Below are 25916 nucleotides of genomic sequence, written 5' to 3'. Positions count from 1 at the left end.
GAGTTGTTTTATTGCCTCCTTCAAGGGAGCACCCCCCTCCTGGCAATCACACCTTTCATATTTCAGATATTTAATATTTCACCTTCAAATCTTCCCCATACAAAGAAAACCTCCACAGGTTGAAGCTGAATTTCTGGAGGACTTTTATTCGTGTAATTACCTCTCCAATAAGTTTATGATTTGGGGCAATTTGTTTCATCTTCAAAGCAAAAAGGTTGATAAAATTTGCTTTGTTTTCTTGGAATGCAGATGGAAATGATTCAGGCTTCTGTTTTCCAGATGTTTTCCTCGGCTGCACATGATTGGAGTTATTTCCAGGAAACCGTGTCTGATTTTTTAACTATAGTAACCAGAACCTAAACCTTTGGTTTGTTTTATATTCCACTATGTGTATTAATGCATATTTGAGGTTTCAATCATTAAAATGTTGGTCTCATCTGACCAGAGTCGACATTTTTCCTATCCCATTCAGCTTTCTGCTGTAACCAATGTCCTGTTTGCAGATTCTCCAATAAACGTATGCCGCACTTTTCAGATTTTAGCGTGTTTTCATACCTGATAGTCCCATAGACTCAATTCAACAGAGGACCAAAGTTACGACATTTGTCACATTTTCCGCTGGTAGGGTTCGCCCTTCACATTGCACTGTCAAACAAACCAAACCTTTTGAAAAACCTGTTTTCCTCCTCGCCTGTGGGGGCGCTGCACCAAGAACTACTAAAGGAAACTACATGTGCAACTTCCTTTTCTCACATTGTAGACATATATTCCTTTGTTTGGGTGAACAAATACCTGCCTAAGATCAGTAGCCACAACTTCTTTGTTTCATGTGTGAGCAGAAAATTATTTAAAAAGTTAAAAAGTTTGAGAGTGAGGCGAAGTTTTGAGTAAGCAGAAGTTTTTAGTACAGGTGCTCCAAGTTTAGAGAAGATTAATTCCTGCTTTCAGACTAAAAACGAGTCGAAATGGCAGAAAAATTCCCCCATAGTAGCATCAGACTTTTTTGGTTATAGCATTTGTTTTTGGTAAAAGACCACAAATCCATTTCTCCCGCTAGTAATAGCCAGAAGTGCACTGTAGTCCACTTCCTATTTTTGGATCGGTCTCTGGTCCACTTGCATCCACATATGCATTCAAAACCACCAGAGTTCACTTCAACCAAACGGAGGTGGAGGTTTGTAGCCAGAGTAGATTTATCTTATTTGGTCGACTATGAATTCTCACCTCACGAAACGAACTGGGCTTTCAAGACAAACGAACTTCGGTCCTATTAAATCACACCAAATGATGGTGATGTGAACCAACATGAATCATTTTCCTTCTGCTTCAGAATACTTTTTGTTCTGCCACATAGAATCTAACGACAGAACATGGACTAGTTTAAGCAGCGTGTGACATTGGTGGACTCTCACTCCACCATGCTGCATGCTTATTCAGTTAGAGGCTTTTTGTGTAGTGGAAATGATCCCTCCATGTCCTCATGCTCTCCATTTAGTCAGGTGAGAGAGCCCAGCGTCTGCCTGGGCTCCACCAAGCGCCGCCGGTCCCTATGGGAACCCTAAGGGCGTAGCTAATGCAGCTCAGAGGCTAGCATGGTGATAAATTCACAACAAAGCCTTTTTTTTTTCTTTCTGGGAAAAGAAACTACCACGGAGGTTGAAGGAATGAGAGGTGAGAGGCAGAGTGAGACGAAGAGAGAGGGGGAGACCTGGTGTGATGAAAGGACATGTGGCCCACTGTGACAAATGTTCACTCTGCATGCGATTCATCACGGTCAAGAGGCTGGGGGAGCAATGCAGGCAAAACCAGCGCAGCACATCATACAGATGCATTTCCAGATTGGTGTGTTTGGCTTTAAATTGACCAAATATACTCCAAAAGATCTCATAGAGTGAAGCAGTTATTCCTTTTATCACTTTAATGTTGAGAAAGTTTCTAATAGTGATGTAAATAATCAGGAACAGTGAGGATATGCCGTGTCTCTTTGCCCAGTGGTTTCCAGCCATAAAAGGTAACGATCCCTAACATGAAGCCGTGATTAATTGTAACAGATTAGGAAGGGTACGCTTCAGGACCTTATTGCAAGCTTTTACAGCGACCTGCAGCCCCATTTAAACTGTAGAAACCGGCTTTTCCACAGTCGACCTTCAAAAAAGAGCTTAGTGTATGCTGGGAAAAACCTTAATTTTAACAAAATGAAAGTAAAATGTCCTCACGAGTTCTGTGATTTACTCCGTCAGACACGGCTGCAGCCACCTCACACTTTGCGGCTGTTTTTGAAAGTGAAAACATTTGTCACTGTCGTTTCAAAAAGCACTGGCATGGCACATTTTCCTGTTGTTTAGCTGCAAAGGCCAGCAGGTTTAATGGTTGTTAAATTTGGATTTTTATGTTTTTGTCGCATTTGAACTGCAGTTAGGTTTGTATGTATCCAGTCAAAGTACTAAAATGTTTTTAAAGAGACGAGCAGGTGATCAAAAAGTCACATTTGTACGTAAATAAATATCCTAGGATGGTTTGTGTATTTCTGTTAATGAGTAAAAAAATAAAATAAATGAAGATGCATTTGTGTAATATTCATGGAAGTAAATAAATTGTACTTCTATGAAGATGTATTATTTTATAAATAAAAATAAATTAAGATCTGAATAATCAACACATTTTAAAAAATATTTAATACTTTAATAGAAACATGACAAATATGTTATATAAAATAAATATCTGTGATATTTTATCAAATAAAAATATTCATAAATATTTTATTAGTAAAAATATTTAGACTAAATATAAATATTTTCATTAATAAAATATGGAAATGTTTTCATATTTCATAAGTTGATTTATTTAATACATATTTTTATAAAAAAAACTAAAGAAATTTATAAATACGACAATGTATCCATTAACTATAAAAGTTAAATATGAATGTTTTATTAATTATGTAACAGGCATTTAGTTATTCATGATATAAATTAAATAAATATGAAGATTTGTGCGTTAATAGTTCAATGTTAAAAATAATTTAAAAAATACATAAAATAAAAAAGAACTATTACAATTATTAAAATGTGTTTAAAGTTAACTGTGTTTACAATAACTCTGTATTTTTAATGCAGCCATCACAAAACCGTATGATGCAAATGTTTCTGCTCTTCATCTGCAGCCACACTAATCTAAACTGAAAGTTATGAAAGTGTGCAGGGAAGTCTGAATTGGTTTGGTAGAGAAACTGTCGTGTTCTGGGAACGTCTTTGTTTAATGAGGTTTATGAAACTTGAGTCAGGATGAAATATGCAGAAAAGTTTGACCAGATCTGAAGGAGTAATCGCCACTGAGTCTCCAGTTTTGTATTTCCTTCATCTCCATCGAATGACAACTGAATTATTTCCTGCACACGTCTCCAAATTGAGAGAAAGAGAGTGACTTAAAATGGTCTGGTCCGGTTGCCTCAGTAACATTGTGGGAAAATGTCCTCGAAACAAAGTTTTTGATAGGTGTTCTTGCTTTTTGTGCGTTTGTGGTTGAAAAATCAAAACAACTCTGAAATTGTGATTGAAAATCCAACCGTTGGCTTATTCAGAATACGGGAAATATTCCAACAATTTAAATGAAAGACAACCTCTACAAAGTTTGAAACTCTCACATGTTGGATGCTCAGATAAAACAAATCAGAAATGTCATCTCTTTTTTTCATCATGTTTTACATGCAGAGAACGGGATGAACTCTGCTGCAGGAGTCTGACCTTACCTAGAGCAACAGGGTCTGAGGGCTGAAACTTAGAAATATGTCCCTGATTGAACCCAGATATCCATCTGCAAGTAGCACTTAGTGGCATTTTCCTGCATTTAGTTGTTTTGTTTTGTCTTAGAATCAGTCTGAATGCATTTGGATCCTAGTGGAATGGAGGAAGCAAATTATAGACTCTAAAACGACGTCACTTAATCATTCAAGGCGCCATGATGGACTTTGGAAGTGAGGGACGGGAGTATTGCAGTTTTCGGTTGCAGATTTCTGTTTTCAGACTTTAAAGGAGTGCATTGGTTGTTTTGATGTCCGTCATGGCGGAGCGGGCTGACTTTAAAAAAAATGACATGCAAAGGGTCTTTAGTGCAAGGCATTCTGGGTAAATGCAGCCAAAACAAACCTGAGCGTTTCTTTTGCCAGCAGGAGAAATTACTCATGTTCTTTTACCAAACATGAAGGAGAAATCCTATACAACTAAAACGTTACTCCAATTTGTTTACATTTTGTGAAGCAGGAAGTTACCTTCAATGTCTTAAAAGATTTTTATGTCATTTCCTTCATTCGTTCTTGGAATAAGATTGTGCCCAATCCATAAGAGCAGATCTATTTAGTCTAGATCTATTTTTGTGCTTTGAGTGATGTCATGCTTTATAGTTTATTTTAATTCCTAACTCAACTATTTGAAAGAAATTTTGTTGCCAATTAAATATGCTGTTCTGGTGCAGAGTTATCAAATAAATAAATTTGTAATTTATTTGATAACTAGGGGGGAAAAATAGTTTTAAGCACTGATTATTCAATACCGATATCAGCAAGATATCAGTATTGGAAATTAAAAAACTGAATCGGTCCCTAACTTTTTTTTTTCTTGTAGTTTAGTTTAAGCATGTCAAACCAATATGTTCATTCTTTACCCAACTCTGCCACTCTCTCTACTTTAAACAAACTTCCCCTGTCAAATACAGGGTAGTTATTCAATATGGCAATTCTAAATAATAATGTTATTATATAGAAACCAGCATACAGGCCTGAGTCCTCACCCTTCACACCAATTTAAAATAATGACAGGAGCCTGATGACATTTGAGGCCCATTCGGGATCATTTCCTCTTGGCTTTCTGCTCCGACCGCCTCCTGCAGTGGAAGAAGTGCATTGTGGCGGCGATTTTCTCTCCAGGTTCCCACTTCTCCCGGTGAAAGGAGTCACGGACGTGGCAGTGAAATACTCTGCTGGAGCTGTCCATTTAGCGGCGCTGAAATCCATTTCAGCTCAGCCTGGCTCTTAATGGTGCCCGGATCAGAACTGGGAGCTGTCCTCCTGCCTGGTTGCTGAGACGTGTTAGTCATCTGCCGGCCTTTCAGGCGGTGGCGGCGGCGGCGGCGGCGGCGGCGGGGGGTTTGGCTGTGTGAGCAGGTGCTGCTGTGTGGAAAGCGTGTTATTATTCGTCTTGTAGCAGGAAGTGTCAGGCCTTGAAGAGGTGATGTTCAGACGCATCCGCCGCTTGTCATCTCCTCAAAGAGCATGTGAGATAGTGCCATTAATCACAGTTTCTTTGATTAGGTTGTGTGGAAATAACAAAAAGCGGGTTAGTGCTGCACTTTAAGCTCATCGCTGAAATGTTTCTGCTTTCTCCCTCAGATGCGCTTGAAGATAATTTCAAGGAGCTATTCACAGTGGGATCAGTTTTCGAGGCGTATTATGAGATGCAAAATAAAAAGTATGAATCCTGAGAAAATCCAATTTATCTTCTTTTCTTTTTTTATTTTTAGCACAAAGCTGCTGTCGTCATGACAATGGAGCCCCTTTTTAAAACGAGGCAAAGACCATTTCTTTAGACGCAAGGTGAGAATAAAAGCAAAGTGTTGGAGAGAGGAGCAGAAACTGAGTCTGGACTCAAAATAACACATTTCTAATTTAGGTAGATGGCAAACCAAACAGAAAACTCAGTTTTAGCACCAAATTAATTAAAAGCAAATTAATAAACACAGAAACCCAAAGTGCAAATCTCAGATTTTTGACAATTAGTTATCTATTTACGCCAGCAGGTGGCGTAGCTACTATTTTAAAATAGATAACTCCTAAAATGAACAATATAGATATATATGGAATATATCTGAATATTTGATTAAAAAAAAGCAGCTTGAGTGGGTGCTGTGGTGGCACTGGGGCAAAACACGACCCTCCTGGCAGTAGCCGCAGGTTCAATTCCCGGCTGGTGACGTTTGTTTGTTGTTGTTTTTTTGGCTCCTGTGTTTAATGTTGACAATTTACCAAAATAAAGTGAATTGATTGAACCATCCATCTGAGCCTCAAGATAGTTTCCATTTTCCATACTAATGCATATTAAGGTATATTTGGGCTGTGAACTGTTTAAGTAGGTAATTATAAATGTTTTAGAGGATGATCGACTAAGAAGTTGTGGTCAGTTTTGTAACGATGCATCCTGGTTGCATATTTTATATCACTGCAGTAGTTTAGTTTATTTCCCCTTAAACGACTCCACATTTTAAAGGAAAATGCATTTGCATCCTGAGCAGCAGAGCTTAGCAATAGAAGAAGTACTAACAAAGCTGCACAAAAGATCCAGAATGTCACAGAATTTGCATTTATGATTTATTCAGCAGCATTGTTGCACCTGAATAACACGGGGTGAAAAGATTTAGCTTCCTTGGAGCATTGGCCGCCGACCAAACGCCACCTGCATCTGTTGCCCTTGACTTGTGCTTTATTTTTCTGTTTTTATGGTTTCCAAAAGCTCCATCAAAGGTTTCTGTTTATTGTTTTTTTGTATTTTTCATTTGTTTTCTTTAAAGTGCACTGACGTGGAACAAATATCCAACTGTTATTCAGTTAAATCCAGATTTAATTCACATCAGGAAGGGAAACCAAATGGTGAACATTTACTTTCTAGGTTAAAATAATTAAAGGACACACTGGTAATGGCAGTGTGTCCACTTAATGATTCTGTTCAGTTAGCTAAACACAGAAGAACAAATCCAGGAGGAAAAACAAAGGGAACAGAGTTAATGTCAACCATAGCGCCGTCCAGAATGGAGTCGCAGCTAAATGCCAACGCGCCGAGCCAAGAGTACTTTTTATTAAAAAAAAAAAAAAAACAGAACGAGAGCACAAAATTAATGGCAGTAATGACTCCAATTACTGCATAATTGGAGAGTAGCAGGAGAATAGCTGTGGTTTCAAAAGCATTTCCAGCGAGTGCCTTCATTCGTGAGGTAGAAGAACGCCAACTGGATCTAAGAGTTGAAGTTTGATGCAGAATGCAGCAGATGATTTCCAAGATGTTTCTCAGTCAGTCTGCAGTGTTGCTTCTGTAGTTATCAGTTAATAAAAGAAAACCACACACAAAAAATTCAGTTGCATGAAAACATGGTTTGTAGTTTGTTACGTTGCAACGAAGTGTTAAATAAACTTCAGTGGAGTTTGAAAACAAAATATATGTCTTGGTTTATGTCTGGTTGGACGACGTATGTGGCCAGTTGACTTTTTATTTTATTTTGATCCATTGCGGGGCCAAGAAGAAAATTTTGGGGGACCGCTGTTTTAAAGGTAGAGATGAAGGTTGTGTGCAATCAGTTAGTTTCAGAGTTGATGAATTAAATTCTGCACCAAAGGAGGTGAATTCAGTGAAGGACGCGCTGAAGCAGAGGATTTTACAAACACTATTTTCTTTTAGGCGAAGGCTCCAGGTCTTTCTGTTCCACCGGGACCCAAAACTTAAATCCAACAAAGAAAAGGAGGCTGGAAAAGAGAGAAAAAAAAATAACAAGATTGTCCATTTAACTTGAAAAACAGAGTACATACTTCACTAAATCCTAGCAAAAAGTGAGAAAGAACTAACCTGCTGCAAATTGCAGACAAAGTGAAGGAGAGTTTCAGAATCGAGATGCCAAACCTCCAAGATACTTGTTTTATTTTTGCTCCAGGCAATGTGGATGTTCCCAAAAGCTCTGCAGAGATAATACTGTTAAGACCCAAGAAACACATCGCTTTTATCACAAAGCATTTGTCTATGTTGTTTAACAATGTTCATATTTTACACAAAACGCATCTCAATCGCAAAGATCGAGATGTGTTCTGCTGACGCCATTTATTTTGGGCTCTATTAATCCAATTAGGGGATAAAAATCTGAATCAGAGCAAAAAATGTGTGAGATTCTCCAAAACCAGAGCTGGGAGGGTTTCAAGATGGAGTAGTTTGCAGTTGCTGAAAAACTCAAGCAAGTATCCATCTTGGTGAATTCATCCTCAGGTCTTATTTTCCCATCCTGCTTCACCGACACAGCTGTGCACCTTGGCCTATTCCCGGAAACAGAGGCATGACTCTGTTGATACTTCACAGCTGAGTGGTGTGAAGTATCAGTCATGCCTGGCAGAAAGTGCTGTATGCTGACAAGGAAAACTGCGCATCTGTCTGGATGTTGGTGCCAGGAAATGTCGCAGTGTGCAGGAAGGCTATTTGCGTGGAGAGAGCAAACAGGAGCTGATGGAAAAGAAATTGCTTACTTCCAATATTCTAATGCTTGCCATCATATGTCAAGCAAATGCAAGGAGAAAATTGAAGCACAGAGAACCAAACATTTCCAGACCTCTGGGGTAATGTCAGAGTCAATGTAGTCCTTTGACTGTTGTGCAGAGTGATTATTTTTGGCTGTATGCAAGTTTAAAAATCATATTTTAAGGAAAAAATTCATGCTTTCTTAACGTGTTTTAGCCACAGAAGATGTGGCATGAAGAAAAACTTGTTGTTTCTGAGCCGATCCATTACGTGTCTCCTTCACCCAGAGCGCTGGAGACTCGCTGCATTGATGCAGGAATAAAATAAATCTGATAAATGGCTTCAAACGTATGCAGTGGCAGAGCGTTTTCTGGCAGAATGTAACTGCTTTATTTTTTTTCCTCCAAATAAAAAAGAAAAAAGAAGTATCTTTGGGTTTTATTTTGTCGATCAGTGGGTGTGTTGGGGCATGTTTCCTTCCTGTGGATGGGCTTACAGAAGAGCGTGACCTTTGAATATCTGTGGAAACGACACAATGCAAAATGTTATTCATCACAGTTTGGCTTTTTGCTACCAGAATCCAACCCATGCAGTCATTTTTGATGGCTTTTCAGATCCAGACATCCTCCCTTCCTGAAACTTTCTTCCCTTTTTTTTATTTTTCACCCTGATCCATTTTCTTTTGATCCCCTTCGCCCTCGGATTGAACGCTTAATACATTCACATCACGTAATAGACACCAGATATCCGGCGAGTCAGTTAGGAAATCTCTTGGCTGCACTGAAGCAGCGTAGGTACACATACGAGACTTGAAAGCTGCAGGGTTAACTGGAGACGCCACTTAAAGCAACGCCAATCATTTCTATTAATGCACCAACTCTGCTTTTTTTTCCCTTCCCCTTCCAGGAAGGGAAAAAAATGCCTGGCCCGGACCAAACAAAGAATAATTGTTCATTATTTGGAAATTAAAGCGACAGTTATTGAGTGCATTGAAGCTTTAATTAGGAAAAAGTGTTTTCGGTTCAGGAGGTCTGGCAGCTGGATGCCGTTGGTGAGCGAATGATGAGCCAGGATGGAGCGGATGGCTCCATTCGCCCGGGCGGTTTGGCACCATCCTGCAGTTAATTCCCGACTTTGCTGGATCGTGTGTTTAAGCGGAGCCAACCCGGCGTCATTCATCACCGCCGCGTCTTCTTCATCCGTCACCATCAGTCCGGGGAAGTTTGTATACCGACTCCAACACAAACCACTGAGAGGTGCTTATTGTCTTGCCTGGCTGCCGCAGTCTTCGCACATTCGTCACCAGCCAAAGGGCAGCGGCCGAAAATGGCCGTCATTAGTTTGCAGCTGATTGATTGGCTGCTGAGGGGCCGTTTTGGATTCATACATCATCCTTACCATGGAGTGAGTTGCAGAGGTTTCTGCAACTCAGTTGCTGTTATTCCTCCTCATTCATCTGAACTTTGATTTATTCTCAGGAACCTTTTGCAGAGGATACTTAGCAAGTGTGTGGCGCGCCCCACACTATGGGAACCACTTAGATCAACATTAGATTTATTTATCTTTTGCTCTTTTCTTCTGTTTATTTTGTTTGTATTTCCTTTTAATTCCTGTGAAGCACTTTGTATTGCCTTGTTTCTGAAAATGTATTATATAAATAAAATTACCTTTTCTTTTTCTTTTCACACACTGGATGGTAATATTAGCATCTCTGTTGTATTGTTACTGTCTTTGTCTCATCTGATGTCTCCAAGCTTTTGCTGGTATCCAAAAGATATTAAAGTCAATCAGATAAAGATAACTTGACTCAAAAAGCAACACATAAAGGCTAAATGCTCAGTTTATTCAATCTCACTCAATTGAACAAATCCCATGATAAACTTACAACACATATTACGAATGTGTGCAAAAATTTGTAGATATTTTTGCTAATATTGAGAAAACGTGTTTCAGAATTGAAGTTTTTCCATTGAACAAGGAAATACATTTGGCTCTCCAAATGTATTCACATTTGTGTCTTAAATGAGTTTTTAAGACACACAGTTTATAAAAAAAAACCTGTTACTCACTGTATAAATCATGGACTATAATCTGACATCAGTTAAAGCTAAAGCAGTTGTTTAGTACAAGAAAGTTTTTGACAATTTTTGAGAAAAATCTGCAATAAACAATTATAAGTTCAAAACGTTTGGGGATTTGTTGATTTTGTGTGAATTTCTCCAATAATTCTCAAGAAACTGGAGGGACTGATTGATATAATTTGGCAATAAACAAATAGAACTACATTGATTTGATTTATAACAAAATATTAAAGCTCACTTAGTGTTTAGTCTAGATATAGAGGGCCACATAAAAAGCTACGGCAGGCCGGATTTGACACATGGGGCTCGAGTTTGACACATGCGGCTTATATTATTTTGCAGTATTCAGTAAATCTCGATAGCAGTTGATCTTAGGGTGCAATTTTCCATCACTGTTATCTGAAAACTGCATTTTGTGATATAAAAATGTATGGATCTAAAACATTTATACGACTAACAAACAAACAGAAGTTATAGAAACAAATAATTTCCCAAAACGTCAATATTTTACAGGAACTGTTAAACTAGAGGAACAGAAAGAGTTCCAACTTTCTAATGTGATGTTTCAGTGAGTCTGGTGTAGGAAGAGCGGTTCATGGTCTGACATTTTAATGAGCCGTCTGGGTTCAAAGAGGCGTGTTCCCCAACATGGAGCGAGCTGCAGGATCTATAAGAGCAGACAGAAGCCCGCTCGGATTTTCACTTACACCTTCCAGGGATGAAAACCGCTGCTGGACAAAATGTTCACAGAGAAAAATCTCACATTCGGTGGAAAATAATGCAGTTTGTCATTTTTGTTGTGAACGCAAAGCTGCAGTTTGCAACTTTTGAAAAGATAAAACTGTTTATGAGACACATGATCTGTAAAAAGCTTGATTTCCTCCAACCTCCTTACTGAGCTGCTATTGCTCTCTGAAGAAATGCACCAAAAATCAATCAATCAAATTTTATTTGTGTAGCACATTTCAGTAACAAGACATTTCAAAGTGCTTTACATCATAACAAACATAGAATCAACAATCAACACATTACATTAAGTCTAATGCCATTATTAAATTAATAATCGATTAGCGCTGAGCTTGATTTTCTCCCCCCCAGATTATCTGTTTCACATTTGTCATGGTGACAGTTTCAACAAATATGTAAAAGAAAAATACATATATTTTTGTAAGCGTTACATACTTTAACAGCTTAAGGTAAAAAAAATAAAAAAACATCTACAATCAAAATTTTAACTGCTATCAGAACAGAGTTTTTGGCAAAAGGTTTTTGCCTGGAATAAATTCTTGGTTTTGCTCAGTAATGCTTGCAGAACTGCATAGTAAAAATCATTTTTAGCCAGGCTGTTATGATTTTACATGGAGACCTCCAAACCCAGGCTGATTCACCTGGAATGTGAACCTTAAAGATGAACTCGTCAGGCTTGACTGCGTTTTTTTTTTGTTGACAAGATAAAAACAAACCGAGCAGAAGGCATCTGGAAAATGTTCACGCGGTGAGGAAAGAACGTAACCTGCAACGTAGCCCGATAGTTTTTCCACAAGTTGACAAAATCTCATCCAAGGGTAACTGAAAGTGCCTGATTTCCACTGAGACCTTGTTTTGTGAAGAACAGCTCATTTTTAAATTCTTGCATGTTTGGCCCCGCTGGTCACATGAAACAACAGATATTCTTTCGGGACTCGAAGGTAATTGACTTCGCCCAGACTCCACCTGACTTTAATTAAGAGCGTGGCACATTCAGCTGCAGATCTGCTGCATACAGGAGTCCTACCGGAGAGTTGGGGTATTAATTAACTCTAAGTACATCTCAGAACAAATCAAAGTAAGTCATTTTCTCCCTGTGTTTAACGGGGATTGTACAACACCTCCTGCAGATGTAATTAATGGAACGAGCAATGAAAAGACACGGGGTCCTTATTGGGGAAATGCTGACGACATGGGATGCTGTTAAGATTTAATTCAGTGTTAACATTTTTTTTTCTACGTCTTGCCAAGATTATATAACTAGCTAAACTTTGTTTCAAGCCGCCTCCTTCTTTTTAATAGTCATCGACTCCCGCCGCATGATTTGTTTTTACTTTTTGGTTCCAATTATTTACAGAAGTGGATTTGAGCCAGCATGTTGGGGTTTGATTAGAGCTCCCTCCAAACTAACAAGGATAATTTACGCTGTGTTTCAACCCTTATATACATACAGGCTGAGTTTTTGGTGAAAACAAGCCAGATTTTAAAGGAAACCTCGTGTTTTTAGTGAGCTCATGCAGACTGAACAACCAAGAATTATTGAAATAATTAGTGTGAAAATTATGACTTTAATTAACATTTTTGAGGTTCTGATATTTCTCAACCTTAAGTAAGAATCCAGACTTTTTGTGAAAACCTCAGAAGATTCTTTTTTTTTTTTTCGGTGGCTCTAATCTTCTTCCGTCGAGAACGTCGGATATCCGGAGGAAAACTGTAAAAACAATCAAAAATAACCTGGAGCTACAATTATTTGTGTTGAATCCTCCGCCATGCTCAGGATCTTCTTTTTGTTTTGTTTTCTTGTTGTTGATGTCAACCTTATCCCCAGAACGTTTTAATTAACTGCACTAAAACTTGTTGATGTGGAATGCAGCATCGTCAATACTGCAATCCATAATTCAGATCAAAAGGTAAATGTTTCAAGTATTAATTTTGGTTAATTGGGAATTTTATGGCCCAAAAGTTCCTCAAGAAATTGCAAACTTTACATGCAGCCATGTTTCCCTCAATGTCAGATTGTCTCTTGGTGCTCCATATTTCATCTAAGAAAGCAGATGTTGGGATTTTTTGCTGGAAAAATAAAGCGGCTTCTCATAAAGGTTGTGAGCAGAGGAGTTGAGGTTTTCTAACATCTGGCAAATGGCCGTCCTGACTTTGGATCTGGTGAAAGTGATAGTTATCAACCTGTGATCAGGAAACCTCCCATTCAGACAGTGCTGCCCATTTTAAAGCACTTCAATTGGAAAAATGTTCCCCGCTGTAAGTAATTCCAGTTTCCAGTGTGGCGGCAAAGCGCAGATTCAGTTTGTCTGCGGTAAAAGTCTCAAACCGTAAGATGATAGGCTCTGCAACAATCCCACTGGAGACGATTGATTTAGTATTTCAGGAAAAAGTGAGGCTGTGTGTTCAGGCCCCAGCGTTTGAATCATAGTTTAGTTTATGTTTTAAGCATAAATGTACTTATGCACTATTCAGCTTGTTTGGGGTTGATTTGTTAAAATGAATAGAAATCAAAAACTGTTGAGTATTATCATTTTAAAATTGAGAGGTAAAAACAAAATTACAAAAACGACAACAGGTGTGTTTAATGATAAAGAGAGAAAGAGAATAAAAAGGTGCGAGTGGTTCTGAGTTGATCACCTGTTTGAATTATTTTATCTTTGTTTACCTTTGCTGTGGTTCATCACAGCCGCTGCAGTTTCTGAACGAACAAACTTGGACCAATTATCTTGTTCGTTTGCAGTAAACGTCACAACAAACATCAAATAGGACAAATATATTTGATTTTTAACAAACAAATGGTTTTTACCATGATAATTATGTGAAATCATATTAATTATATAGCAGATTCAGAAGATTTGCCTTTACCTCTTTGGTTCCTTCAATCAGTCTGCAGTTTCTCATATTGATGTCATCAAACCAAATTTGACTGACACCTGCTGGCCTCAGGTTGCAACCAGCAACCTGATACTGGGAGCAGGTTACTGGTTTCTCACTGAGAAACCAGTAACCTGCTCCCAGTATCAGAATCTCCCTGAGGAAGAAACTGCATTAGGTTTTCTATCACTTTATCATTTCTGATATGACTGATGTATATTTGTATAGAAAATGAGACAATAGGGTTTAATTTACAATTTTTATGTCTTTGTGTCATGAGGTAGATTCCAGCCGGCTGGTGAGAGAAAAAGTAGATCTTGGTCTCAAAAAGTTTGAGCTCCCCTGATCTAATGTAATTTCTGGTCTTATGTATTATGTTGTGTAACTTGTACTTTTTAATAAATACTAAAGAGTTATTGACTTAAAACAAGCGCAGATAACTTGCTGAAAAGTCAAGTGCACTAAGATATTTGCACCAGAAACCAAACCACCACCTCTTGGTAAGATGTGTATTTTGCAGTGACTATATTGAGCAGCTTTAATTGTAAGGCTTGATTGGAAGAGAAACGGAAATGATCTAAGGTATTGATGATGATCTGATTTGTTCAGAGTGCATTCACATCAGCCCTGTTTGGTTCGCTTCAACCGGACTGAGATGTTTTTTGCCCAGAAATTGTGGTTCGTTTGGGGAGGTGTGAATCTGTAATTGCATACCAAAAACCACAAACCTGAGGCCAGTTTGGTTGAATTCTGGTGCATTTCAAATTCTTCATGTGAATGCTCCAAAAACAGGAAGTGGACAGAGTTTTCAAATATGTTGGATCGTTTAACACAGTGCATTGTGAAACATGAAAATACAACAAATGTTCCGATTCTGGACAATCAGGTGTGAAAACACATTTACATGTAATTATAGTTGCAGTGTGCTTAGCCAGCGGTGGGGCCCCCAAAGGAAGTTGCGCTTTGGACCTCCAACCACCTTGGTTCGCCCCTGGACGTCATAAATATTCTCTAGACTAAAGGAATAAACATTAGTGTGGAGTTTTTTCTCTCCCCTCCGCTGATTTGCGAGTCACGCCTGCGCGCGCGCAACGTGCGGAGGCGCCGGCGTGTGCACGCGCGCAAAACATCGAATGTCTCTCGCGCGCGGAGTCCCGCATGAAGCGTTTAAAGCGGAGATGCGCGGCTTCACTCTGCCTCTCTTTCTCCTCCTTTTCCTCCCCTGACTGCTGAATCTTTCCTGCCTCCTCCTTCTTCTTCTTCTTTCTTTCTTCCTTCCTTTCTTGTCTTTTCGCACCTTGACTCGCTGCCCGCAGGCTCCGCGAACACACCGCTTTCTTCCTGAACCTTTCCTTTCTCTGCCGGTATTTTTTCCCTCTCCTCTTGGCCGAGAGGGGAACAACAGTTTGTCACCCCCCGCTAGGGAACCATGACCACGGCGAAGGAAGGCAATGCGCCGTCGAAAGCGGCTCAACAGCAAGACCAGGTAGAGAGAAGCTCGTTTATTAACCTGCGCAGGTTTTGTATGAGTTCCCCCTGCACTGTTGGTAGGATTTATATGTTACTCTTTATGGTCGTTAATTGTGAAATTACCCTGCTTATAATATGCATTTACAGTCAGAGGCAATTTGGAATTGCTGTCTGCGGAGTTGTGCATCACGACTGGATCATTTCCACACTTTCCTATAAAAATGGTTATTTTGTCATTATCTTTTGCCATGCATTGACGCTTTTTCAGTGACTAATGTATTTCCATCACCTCTCAGCTGAACACGCAGACGATCCCAATCAAGCCAACTTTAATCAGGCTTTAAACTGCCACTGACTATAATGCAGCACATTTTAATTACATCCTAAATATGCTTTTCCTTCAATAGAACTCAATTAACCCGAGATTCCCTCGCAGTCTGGAGCCTTTTTAGCCCTGTTGCACTGTGTGTGATGCGCTGTGGTTCTGTTCTGCTTTCTTCTCATTCCTCATCAGTCTGTCTCTGTGGAGCATCTGTTAATGCCCTCTCCACAGGGAAACCTGAGCCTGCAAAACTTAGCCAAATCACACAGGAAATGCGCTGTTTTTGCTTCATGATCTAGAAAAAGAGTTGTGCTTCAAGGTAGAATATCTGAAAAATAAAAAGTTTTTGCCACATGCTAACTTATCTTAAATATTTGCATGCGAAATGAGACAAAAAGTCAAATTTGTGCATTCTAATGCGTTGCCATGCTTCTGTGCTGATGCATATTCACATAAATCTGTAGGTCAACATGCAAAAATAATGCATCCAAATTCTGCTCAGCTCTACTGTCATCTGTCAGCTTTGGATGAAATCTGTCACCTGCTTCTCTAACTGTGCAGAACATGTCTAGGAATGACAGAAAAGGTGACAGGGACATTTGGGATTTTTATTTATTTATTTGTATTTTTTCTGCTGCCATGTGGGCAGCCCTCCTCTGCTTAGCGGTAGCAGCAAACTGTCAGTCACACCCTCGGAGGAGCTCAGAGATCCATCTTGTGTATGCAGCGCACGGCGTCGAGACTTCACAGATCTGGGTGATAGACTGGAAATTTGGAAGACGCCGGAGAAGTGGTGAATTTCAAACTTCATTATTTGTCAGCATTAAACCAGAATTGCTGGTTGCAATTTCCTTTTGCTTAAAGAGGCACCAGTTAAGCTTGATTTTCAACAAAAAGGACAAAAATTAAGATATGCCAGAAAATGAAGAAGGATTTCCTCTTGGTTTCCTTTCTGTTCATCAAACATTTACATTTTTGTTTAACTCTCAATTATCAAAGCGATCAAGACAAAACTGGTTGATTTGATAGCTTTTTGATATGACTCATCACTCAGGGGGGCAAAAACTCTGGAGCGTCATGTCCACTTGATTTTAAAAAAAATAGATATGTCAGGTGTTGACCATGTTTTCTATTGCTTGGATGTAGGGCTGAAACGATTCCTCAAGTGATTCGAATACCTCGATAATTAAAATTCCTCGAGGAAAATTGATCTGCCTCAAGCTTCGTTAATTTATGATTTATTATTTAGCACACCCTGTTCTGGCTGGGTTATTTGTTGCTTTGCGCAGCGCTCTCACTTCCGGCTGAGTTTGTTGACGAGAGTTAAGTTTTAGCAGCAGAACGTCGGCCTAGGAGGATTTGATCGATTGATGATAATGTCCGGGTTCATTTATTAAATAGACTGAAGATGAATACATAAATATAAGCGTATTTGTGAGCCTGCCTCTTTATTACTAAATTGAATATAACTTCTCTCTCTTTTTTTATAACTTTTTAGAAAGTGAGTTAATTATCTAAACCATAGAAAAGTTATTGTTGGGGAATCTCAAATCTAAAAAAATTGGACAGATGTTGATATACGTTAGTAATACTGCCTTTATGTTAGATTACCAATGTTTTTTTTTTTTTTTTATTTATCCAATTATGTCGTTGTCCTATAAGTCTTGAATCAGGTCTGGAAAACTGTTAAACGTTATGGCATTAAATAGGAAACAAAATCCTACATTTATTACCAATCAGTTGATATAACAAAGGTAAAATAATAAATGTTCTTTAGATTAATAGTGAGCTTTAAGGCTAGCCGTTACAAAACAATTTTCCACTATCTAGCATGTCTTAAAGCCAATACAATATTTTTTACATACAGTAAGTTGTCTAAAATTTCTGCATTTGAGATTAAAGACTCTTTGTTTTGTCGTAAAAGAGCTTAGTCAAGTTTTATTTGTCTAATTTAGTCCTCAACTGTTGCTCTGGCTTCACTGATAAACACTCTAATGCTGTAGTTTTAAATATTACATCCTAAACCATCAGTTACATCCCCGGCGTTGGTTTATTACCCTTTTATGTTGGCAGATATTGGAGGAAAATCTGAAATTGCCTTTTAAAACAAGCATAAAGTGACCTTTTTCCTAATTACTGGGGAAATTAGGAACCTGGCGGAGCTGCTGCGACATCACTGGGTCGTTAGAGTAATTGTTGCCTTCTGTGGATTTTTGTGTCAGCATGACCCTGCAACAAAGTGAAAAATTGCCTTAAAACAACCTTAAGGTTGTACAATCCACAGATGTCCATTTGCACACATGTCGGCACACCGGGATTCGAAAACATCCAGAGACCCGATGATTGCGTGAGGTCCTGTTGATACCGGCTGATTGATGGTGTGCTTTCAGGCCCTGTGGTCCAGTTAGAGGGAACACAGTGAGAGGGCAGCTCTCTGGAGATAGCAGCAGCTCTTCTGTAATCAACAGAGCTCTAACACTCATTAGTAAAACAAGGTGGAGGGTGTGAAGGTGCGAGCGGTGGAGCTGAGGAGGGGTAGGTGATGTCTCTGCAGAGGCAAGACAGTTGAGACCAATTTATTGCAGCTTTTAAAGATCGTAAGACCAAACGTTTTTGCCTCAAATGTCCCCAAACCAACAGAGTTGGACTTAAAGTGTTTGTGCTGCTGACTAAACAATGACTTTCAAAAGTTTTCAACACAATTTCCAAAGGATTTTATTAGGATTTGGACAATAAACCAGTGCAGAGTAAGTTTGGAACGCCACATAATAACTGAAAGTGTGGTTGAGGTTGAGGATTGGGGTGAAACATGAAAGTCACTATAAATTACATTAAACGGGGTATATTCTTAATTATTTTCAACTTGAAGTCCTCTTTGGTTTAAAAGCAGCACTTAATATTCACTTCTGCAGCCAATTCACCTCCATCATTCAAGCCAATAATCCGCCTTTTCTCCATTTTTATAGCCGTTTATGTGACTGTAAAACTTAGCAATAGTGGCGAATTGTTAACCGCCTGAAGTTATAAACCTCGAGTCTGTGGAGGAAGAGCTGAAACGTACAATCTGTCTGCTAGAAGTAGAGCTGTGTAGCATTTCACACCAGCAGAAGAGTGAAGGACTTTGGGAGTGTTTGCAGCCAAACCCCCACATCGTGCCATGACGGCAGCTTGAGTAACAGCTGAGGGGAGCAGCCTGTGGGTGTTGCTGAATTAAACGGTCATCTCGGGGGCCAGAGGAAGAGAGCAATGATCGACGGAGCCACAGCCGGACTTGGACACAACAACACTCAGACTTTTTTAGGTTTTATTGCTGCCATGAGATATGTCCTTTGTTATATTGTAATGCTCTTGCAGCACTCAGCTGTCAGGTACTAAGAACTCTCTTTTTTTATACTCGTAGCAAGTCGTAGCTTTCTTAGCAATGGCCGACAATGTAAATAAGTTCTGAATCCAGTTCAGAATGGGAAGGTGTGAGGTGAAGAAAACGAGTCGCAAAGTCATGGCAAAAATACAAAATCTTGCCAAGTATTTTAGTCGAGTTTCTTCTGCAAATGTGTTGAAATAAGACAAAACTAATTTACAAGTAACTTGAACGCCACATAAAAACCTAAAAGGTGTGGCACCAATTTGAATTCAATTTAATTTAGACCAGAAGTTCTTCATTTATCCCAAGCGAAAACTAAATGCTGTCATAACTCAACGTTTAGTTTTTTGGCTTCAATTATAACGACATTTTTCAAATGTTATGTGGGAAATAATCTGATTAAGCCCAACAATCCAAACAACCCAGGGTTTCCCCCAGTAGTTTGTAAGCCTGGCGGGCCACCAGGCTTTCTTGCGCCCCCACCAGGCTAAGGATTGTTTATTTTAATTTGTTTTAATATTTGCCCCTTTCTAAGACTTTATAGTTGATGTGCAGGTATTAATCTTCCATTAACACATAATTATCAAGTGATATTTTCTAGTTTATTCCTCCAAAGATGATAAACTGCATAGAAACCTTAACCCACACATGCAAAGACCCAGAGTTATGTTTTTATATTGATCATGTCATGGTAAGTGGATATTGGACTTTCCTGAGTTTGTTTTTTTTGTCCATTTGTGAACATGTCCAGCCAAACCAGAAGTCAGGGTGACCCGGTAGAGAACGAGGTGGCCACACACGGAGAGATGTCCTCTATAGATTAGATTGTTGTGAAAGATTTTCCATCCGGACTCCCTGGTTCGTAGCAAAATAAACAAGCATGCAAGAAAGTTTTTGTATTTCACTGCAGTTTGAGTTTCTTGTGAAGTGCCAAATTCAGAGAAACGTCACCTCAGGGCACATTAAGTTGAAAGTAAACAAACCAATTAAAGTCCAATCAGAGAAGTCTTATTACCACCAATTAAATGCAGTTACACATTTAACTATAATTGAGTCAACTTAAATAACTAAAGCCCAATTTTCTCAAATTACAATTAAACCCAAGAAAAGTACAGTCAGGACATTGATATCTATATAAAACCAGATTGTTAACAGTTGTCTCAGCAATGCAGGAAGGAAAGTCCTGCTGAAACGGATTAAAGGAGGTTTATCTAACTGTTCCAATCAATTGGAGTGATAAAGGAGCAGATGGAGGCGTAAAGTAACACAAAAACACTGGATTTGGAACACCTGTGGAGAAAAACGCAAACTTCTGAGAGAGAAATGAACCTGCAGGATGAAAAACCAGCAGGGTGACCTTTAACCACACATTCAGTCTGTTAAGTGTACAGTATCTGCAATTAAGACAGTATTTCATTCAGTTTTGTATATTGAAATTACTTAATAGATCCAGGAAGTTGGCAAACTGCAGTAAGTTGGAAGAATGTCAGGGCAGAGTTACTACAATTCCCCAGAGCAGATAAAAACACTTTGGTGACTCAGTGTGTCTGTCCTGATGCAGAGATTTATGCAAAAATAAATAAATAAATAACCAAGTTTAAATTTTACATTTAAAAACCTAGAGGGTGCACAAAACCCTATTTGTAAGCTCTATTCTTGCCTTGATAACCTGATTCACTTCACTGAACTCAGAAAATCCCGTTCAGGAACTTCTCGATTGACAGATGACACAGCATCTGTGATGCTTCTTAAGCATCACTTTTTACGACTCACCATATGTCTCTCAAAGTCGTATGCAACCAGAAACCCGCAATGGACTGTTGCATACACGCTATGATGGGCAGGTAGCTGGTCTTTGTAGAAACAAATGCTGTGGACGCTGTTCCCAGCGAAGGGAAATGCTAATCTTTTTTCATGCGACCATGTTTACAGGGCAAAGAGGCACATCAGTTTCATGTTATTAAAAAAAACTTGTGATGTTAGATATTATTGGTAAATATTGTGATGACCATCAGTTGCCTATTTTGTCCTCTGTCGCTTTTAGCTTCTTTGGTAAAGTCATTTTTGTCCTGTGTTAATATCTATCAACTAAATATTTCATTTGAAAATGAAGGTTAATGGCATTAGAAATGCATTAATCAACAATTATTTAACTAAAAACAGTCCTTTGCAATGTGGACAGCAGGTCTGGAGAACAAATCAACATTAAAATATTTTGCGATATACATGCGAACAGGATCAAAAGACAACGTTTTAAATATGTTATATTTAATATATATATATATATATTTTTTTTATATATATATTTAATAGATATTCGCTGAACTCAAATCCAGAACCGCACAGCATTCTGGGAGATGTAGGCAGAGGATAGGCTTTCATCGCTCGTCTTCTCACGGCTAGCAAAGCTAGGTTGGCGGTGGACTCAACTCTCTCACTCACTCTTTGGTTACCTAGCAACTCACTCACTCACTCTTTGGTTACCTAGCAACTCACTCACTCTTTGGTTACCTAGCAACTCACTCACTCTTTGGTTACCTAGCAACAGCCTGTTGAAACAAAAAAAAAAAACAGAAGTTTTCACTCCGCACACTTCAGGAGTTTAATCCACAGGAGAGATCAAGCCACAAATGCGGCAGTTCAGATATTTAAAACAAAATAATCATTTATATTCACTGATATGAAACGCTTATGTCGTGATCAATTTTTCAGCCATGTTGTCTTGCCATTGATATTGTGTTGATGATGTATTGTGTAGCTCCACAAATACATTTGTACTTGGAATTTATTTAAAGTTCAAAATGTCTACAACCGGACCAACGACGGTGTCATCTGCACACTTCAGGTGTTTCAAAGTTGTGTACGGAGAAGAGTAGTGGGGTGAGAACACATCCCTGGGAGACGCCGGTGCTGATTGCTGCTGTTGCTGAAGCAACAGTTGCTTCTCTAAGGTCGATCTTGATCTCTTTCCACCTTTGTGTTTTAACACAAAGCTTCTGTATGCTTTGAAAACTTCTGCCTTCACCGACTTGGTCCGAATTGCTGATGATTGGATAATCAAGTGAATCTGATTAGCTGCACCTTACTGCTCCCCTTCCGGCTTTAATCATGTGGAAGCAGGGAATGTGTACCGAGTTTTCCCATGACTGTATATTTGAGATTCTGCTAAACCTCTCACTGAATATTCCCAGCTAATCTTCAATCTGTGCTTTGTTTGCCTTTCAAGCTCAGGCTGATTCACTCGAGCACATCTCTCTGATGAAATACACAGAATTCATTTGAAACTGCACATCTGATTGGCCACATCAGACTGATTGTGTTTCGTTTTTATTACATCAGTCAGTGATGGGAAGGAGGGGTGGACAAAACAGATTAGCACAACTATTCGCTTTGGAAATCTCAATAGATAATGCACCAATTGCTCGTGTTTGGTGAGCGCCCTTGACTGATAAGAGGGGATGGAAGATGGATTTAGAGGAGGATTGGATGCCCCTAATGTTTGTGCCGTAGTTCATGCTGAGGGCAATTATGAACAATTGAGCCGTGATGTTGGGGCCTGAAGTGGAGATTAGAGGCGAGATTGCCAGACGGCCACCTCGGCGATCCATCATGATTGTTGTCAGGATTCAAATGTTCTTACTGAGATGGCTTATGAGGCACGATTGGTGCCTTAATCTTCCAATAAATATTCAGCGTTCACCAAAATGGTCGAACTAAATGTCACAACAATCCTCTACCTCGTTAATAGTCGATGTTGCGGTCAGGTGAGGTGTGTATGTTGGACGTTTTCTGGAAAGAGTTCCCAAATATGTGTAAAACTATCTTGTTAAGGAAAAGGTCAGCAATGTCGGAGGTTGTGCAAAACATGCATGTATATTCCACCGACTACTGGAACTGTCAATACTGAGCAATGGATTTTCAACTTATAAGTCCTAAAAGTTTATTTTTAGGAGATACAAAACAAATAGAACATGTAAATATATTTATTCTAAGTTTGTTGTAATGAACCACCACAGTAGTGAATGATTGTAAGTGGAATGAAAATGCAAAAAAGCAAGTCTTTACAATGGAGTATCAGGGCCATACTAAGAAAAATACAATAAAATTACCAGACTGAAGTCGTAATATTACAATGATAACGTCATAATACAAAAATTAAGTCGTAATAAAATACATTTATTATTGTGATACTACAAATTAATTTTTGCCTTATTCAGACTTTTTTTCTTGTACTATTACAACTTTTATTCTCATAATAGTGAGACTTTATTCTTGTAATTTCATTGTAGTGTTTCTAGCTACATATAATGGATTCTCGCTCACGTTTTTAAGTTTCTCAGGTTTTGGATACAAAATTTAAAGAGGACATTTTTTAAATAAATAGGTCAGTTTCCTAAAGTCAACCTTTAATTTTTATTTAGCAACTGTACCTTTTGTATTCAGTTGATTGTTTATTTTACAGCAATAAATAAGATTCAGTTTGAAGCTGATCAACTTAATCATCTTCAGACGATTGTGTAATATTCATGTGCATTAGATATACCAAACGTTGGTGAGTGTGTATGGAGAAACGTTTGTATTCTTGTCCACTTTTGCTTATTTATCTGTTCCTCGCCTCAGTCCGTGAGCTTGTGTTTTCTGGCCTTATCGACCGGCTGTAATTAGGGGCCCAGAGCTGCGGAGCAAGGAGGCGATCAGGAGCCGCCATGTTCCGCCGAGCCTCTAATTGATACGCCGGGCATATCCAGGTCTTGCTGTCTGCACCACCCGCCACCTCCCTGCCCCCCTCGGGTCCCTCTTGTTGTCTGTGCGCCACCTCCACGTCTGCGACAAACGTTCAAAAGAGCGAGTGCTAGTCACAAACGATAAGCAGGTAATTGCCTGTGGGCCGGGATGCAAATTAGGCGAAGCTTTTGCTCCGGCTTCATTGGTCACGCTGCCAGGGGTTATTTGTGGCGCTGTTGGAGGAGCTATGATGGCTTAAAGTGATGCACACTTTTGCAACAAGCTAGGACTGTCATTAAATTTGTCTTCTTCAAGCTTCGATTGCAAATTTGAAATACTTTTCTCTCGCTTCATCACCAAACCTCATTTGCAGAGTTATTATAGGAAAACTGCAGAACAATAACTTCGTTCTTTGTTTTCTGATTTCTCCTAATTGCTTCATGAAGCAGCACAGAGAGCCACTCGATAGCCTGCAGTGTCCTGAAGGTTGTGACCAGAACTCGGCATTCGTGCCAGGGCACAAATCTGGAGGAATGAGCTTCCTTCTCAGTCCTCCAACTACTGTTCCTGCTGACATTTAAGGCTTGAAAGCTTTGGCGTTATTGTTATGGCTGTAGTGAGTCTCCTGTGAGGAATACTGATATCCTTTCAAATTGACCAGCTCCAGAACTTGAATGTGACAGCCCATCACATTATGGTGAAAGGAGCGTGAAAGTGAGGGAGGGGTCGCGACTTGATGCAGTATCATCTTTGGCGAGTTGAAAAGCGTGCATCTGTGTAATCTGACATTCGCGTTGTCCGCTTGCCTCCCCTGAGTGCCGATCAGCTGGCGCGCATCCCGCGCCGCTGCCTCCTCATGCTTTCAAACATGGTCAGAGGCGACGATGTCAGCCCCCCGCTGATTTCCCATGGTCAAAATATTGGCAGCTATTGCGTGTCTCCTCAGTGGTGCTTAGTGTCCGTGCATGAAAGACCGACTTTCATCATGACATTTGCTGGGCCCGCTCCAAAAGCCCAGCGGTCGCCTGGTTTCTATGGCGATGTGTCTGAAAAGGTTTTTGCAAAAAGAAAACAGATTTGAATAAGAGTTTAGGCATAAAAAATCCTCTGAAATCCTTGTGCAAGAATATCAGTTTTATGGCTTAATAGTAAAAATGCGCCATAGTTTATAGTTTCAGTCATTTCATTTTAAAACAGAATTCAAGTTAAAATATTGCAGTAATTTGAGGATAACCTTTGATCATGGGTTGGCATTTATTATTTTGTTATCATAAAAATTTTCATATGAAGAGAATTTGGATTGATGGTGGTAATAAATGATGTTTGAACACTGTGCTTTCAAATGATTGAATTATTATTGATAAAAATCATTTTTTGTGAGCGGTGTTTTTAAGAAAGACTATTTAAAATAGGAATGTCTTTTAGACGAGTTGTATTGTTTGTGTCTTTGCTAGACACAAACAAAGACACAGGCATGCAGCGATCTACACAAGACTGCAAAAAGTCGTAAATATTTACTGTCACTCTTGTAGCTAACAGAATAAATGCCAGATAGACAAATAGATGGATGTGTGCTGAGATTTATTTAAGTAAAACACAATTACTTTCCCTAAGAGCTCTAAGCTAGCAATGCTAATTCAAGCTTGTAACCATTAGGTAGAAATGCACTTAGTTGTTTTATTTTTTTTTAACACCGAGTTGTATTAAGATACTGTCATGAATGTTTTGTAAGTGTCCTTTCTTACCTTTGATTTTTTTTTTTAGCATAAAATTTCTGTAAAGCTAAACTAGCTACAAAAAAGGAGAAGAAACCGACGCCTTTAATAACTTTCTGCTTTTAATCTTTGCATTTATGATCAAAATAACTGTTAACAATTTGATAAGTTATATTGTGTCGGTAATACAAACCTACTTCAGGTAGTAAGCTGTGTTTATTTTAACAACAGACATGCTAACTATTGCATGTTATTATTAAGGTGTGAATCTAATAACACATTTTTACTCAAGTGCTGGTAAATCTTGTCATATTCAAGGCAAAGCAACCACTGTTTGCAGCAGGATTAATCATG

General features: G+C 38.9%; 1 protein-coding gene across 6 annotated transcripts in view; it reads left to right on the top strand.

Moving 5' to 3' along the window:
* The window catches only part of dpp6a (dipeptidyl-peptidase 6a), a 221183-nt gene that overhangs the window by 110918 nt on the left and 84349 nt on the right, over window positions 1–25916 (top strand). Inside the window, exon 1 of one of the 6 annotated variants that reach the window (XM_055059388.1) lies at window positions 15101–15452. The exons of the other annotated variants lie outside the window; for them this stretch is intronic. Within the exon in view, the coding sequence (XP_054915363.1) occupies window positions 15396–15452 (57 nt within the window). The 5' untranslated portion in view covers window positions 15101–15395. Of the gene's footprint in view, window positions 1–15100; window positions 15453–25916 lie in introns of those variants that run through there. 6 annotated transcript variants of the gene reach the window in all.

This window comes from Poeciliopsis prolifica, unplaced genomic scaffold (assembly GCF_027474105.1).
Source record: "Poeciliopsis prolifica strain line A6 unplaced genomic scaffold, Auburn_PproV2 SCAFFOLD054, whole genome shotgun sequence".
Taxonomy (NCBI): Eukaryota; Metazoa; Chordata; class Actinopteri; order Cyprinodontiformes; family Poeciliidae; genus Poeciliopsis; species Poeciliopsis prolifica.
This window is presented reverse-complemented; position numbering and strand designations above follow the sequence as displayed.